The 2,687-nt window shown below is 42.6% G+C and overlaps 1 protein-coding gene across 1 annotated transcript in view; it reads left to right on the top strand.

The window, feature by feature from the left end:
• Positions 1-2,687, top strand: part of LOC103602206 (nuclear autoantigen Sp-100-like) — a gene marked incomplete at both ends in the record, with an annotated part of 46,380 nt that overhangs the window by 1,730 nt on the left and 41,963 nt on the right. Inside the window, one exon of the mRNA XM_008586620.1 lies at positions 1,291-1,374. Coding sequence (XP_008584842.1) covers positions 1,291-1,374 — 84 coding nt within the window. The remainder of the gene's footprint in view (positions 1-1,290; positions 1,375-2,687) is intronic.

Genomic DNA, 2,687 nt, shown 5'->3' with positions numbered 1-2,687 from the left:
ATTTACACTCTTTTATTGGTACACAATAAAGAGGATGCCCTCCATTTATTTTGTTTTATTTATTTTTTTATTTTTTACTTGCCTAAAAAATTTTTATTCCAGCACAGTTTGGTCTCAACCAACTTCTCCAAATAAAATATAAAGACATCATAAGAGAAAACAGGCTCATGCCCTCCAGATGCTATGGGAACTGGATTAAAAGTGTGAAAGGATGTCTGAGAAACAGAACAAATTTGATTTAGCTAAGTCCAGAAGTGAGAAGCAGTATAGAAGCTGATTCAAGAGGGAAAAACTGGAGGAAGATTTTGGAGGGTCTGGCATGTAAAGCTAAGGAATTTGAAGTTTATTTACTAGGCAATAAAGAGTTACCAAAGGTTTACAAGCAAGAAAAAAAAAAATTTTAAGCAGGCATGTATGGCATGTTGATTAGTGTCAATAGTAACCTTATCTAATTAAGAATAAAATAATTTCTATTGCAAGTCATTCAGGTCAGTCAGAAAAGGCATAAAGGAAATAAAATACCTGAGTACAGATTTTAAGTCAGTATTTGTAACCAGGATGTCCCTAGTTCTTGGATGCAAAGGGAATGATGTTACCTTTACTGCCCACATCTCAGGGACTCTGACCCTCGCCATGCACAGATCTCCCTCCCTGGCCCCAGTGCCCACATCACAGGTGTTAGTTTTCAGCCCTCCCTTTGCTTGGGTGACCCACACCACGGGCTCACTGCTCACCTGCCCTGGGGGAGATGCTGCCATCTCCTGGACCCTGTTGTCTCCTTGAGTTGCCCCTGTGTCTTCTGTTGTATTTGGGAATCGCTCATCCTCCCTGACCAAGGTATGAAGCCAAAACTCTTTTTTCTAGGTCCGTCTTTAAAGCTTTTATACATGGATCTCTCCAGGATCCTAGACCTTCTCCTGAGAAAAATCCCTGTTTCTTCCATACGGTTCGAACAGTTCACAAAACACATTTCACTTGTACTACTTATTTTTATATATGCTTTCTCTGCCATCCCTGATTGTTTTTAGGTGAGTGATGCAGTTCACAATGTTTACTCCCCTATCCTTAAATTGCGAGTGTCTCCTATCTGTATGGGCAACACAAAAGCTCCCCTGTTGGGTCTGCTGTTTTATATCCCAGAGGATGATGGGAGAATTTTAAGTCATGTGGGACCTACTGAGCTCTGAGATGACATGAGGTCTGGAAATTTCTAAATGTGGAATTTCGAGATGCTGTCCCTGGTCTCTGTGGGATATCTTTAATTGCCTTCTTCTCTCTCTCACTCTTCAGCAATTCAAGACAAATTGTATCCCCACGAAAGTGATGACGAAGAAAGAGAGGAGAGGTCTGACATCCGCCTAAGCATAGAACAAGGTAATAACACCTGGATAGAAACTGGGTCTCATCTGCTAAGAGGAAAAGGAGACAAGGGAGGTCAGGGGCTCCAGTTCCCAAATCAAGTTCATGAATTCATGAATCAAGTAAGAAATGTGGAAGAACATGGAGAAGGCCAGGAGGGGAGTTTGTTGAGCTCCTAACCAGATGTGGGGCCCTGGAGGAGTTGCTGTGACTTGTCCCAATAACGAAGATGAAGGAACCTGAGCCCATTGTGCCAGTAAGCCAGATTTAAAGAGACTACCTGGAAGTAATCTTTATTTAGAAAGGTCCATGTAGAAGATCATTATAAAGCTATGAAGGGCTAAAGATTATAGCCCCTGGTCAACATCAAAGAAGAGACGTTTGGTAAAAGAACTGCTGTTTTATCTGTTCGCACACTCACAGCACTTCTGACGCAAGACATGTGGGGGTTCTCCCCACACCACCCAATTCTCCAATTCTCTGCAGACACCAACAGAGTGTCCTATAATTTAATTCAACATTAGCACTAACTACCCAGAGTGAGCACAGATGCCACATGTTCTGGGCTCCATCCAACAAGACTGCCGCCACTTCAGATGCCAGTCCCAAGCCCCAGGTTGTGACCCATGCTTCTGACCAACGGGCTGCAAATCGGAGGTTCTCTTGACCACCTCCTTGGGTTTGATACATTTGCTAGTACAGCACAGCTCAAAGACCTCAGGGGAACATTTACTTATGTTTACCAATTTATTATAAAAAATGCACCTCGGGGACAGACAAATGGAAGAGATGCTTAGGGCAAAGTATGGGGGTGGGACGTGGAGCTTCCACGCCCTCTCTGGGCATGCTGCCCTCCAGCGCTTGCCTGTGGTTGCCAACCCACAAGCTCTCTGAACTCATACATTCAGGGTGTTTTTATGGAAGTTCCATTACATATATAGGCTTAATTGACTAAATCACTGGCCACTGGTGATAAGTCAACCTCCATCTTTCTGTCCTCTCCTCAGAGGTCAGGAGCTGGGGCTGAAAGTTCCAACCCTCTAATCACACTTTTACTTCCAAAATCACCTCATTAACATAAATTCAAATGTTGTTGAAAGGAACTTTTCGTGAATAACAAAAGATGCACTTTTCACCCTTATCACTAAGAAAATTGCAAGGGTTTTAGGAGCTCTGACCAGGAGTAAGGGACAAAGACCAACTGTATATTTCTTATTATAGAACAATGTCACACTTGGTGACTGTAGAAGAAGAGACCAATTTAAATGTGAGGGATTTTGTTCAAGGGCAGGAATATTAAAAGAAAAAGGCAGTCATAGAGAGAGACA

This window comes from Galeopterus variegatus, unplaced genomic scaffold (genome assembly GCF_000696425.1).
Source record: "Galeopterus variegatus unplaced genomic scaffold, G_variegatus-3.0.2 Scaffold4049, whole genome shotgun sequence".
Classification (NCBI taxonomy): Eukaryota; Metazoa; Chordata; class Mammalia; order Dermoptera; family Cynocephalidae; genus Galeopterus; species Galeopterus variegatus.
This window is presented reverse-complemented; position numbering and strand designations above follow the sequence as displayed.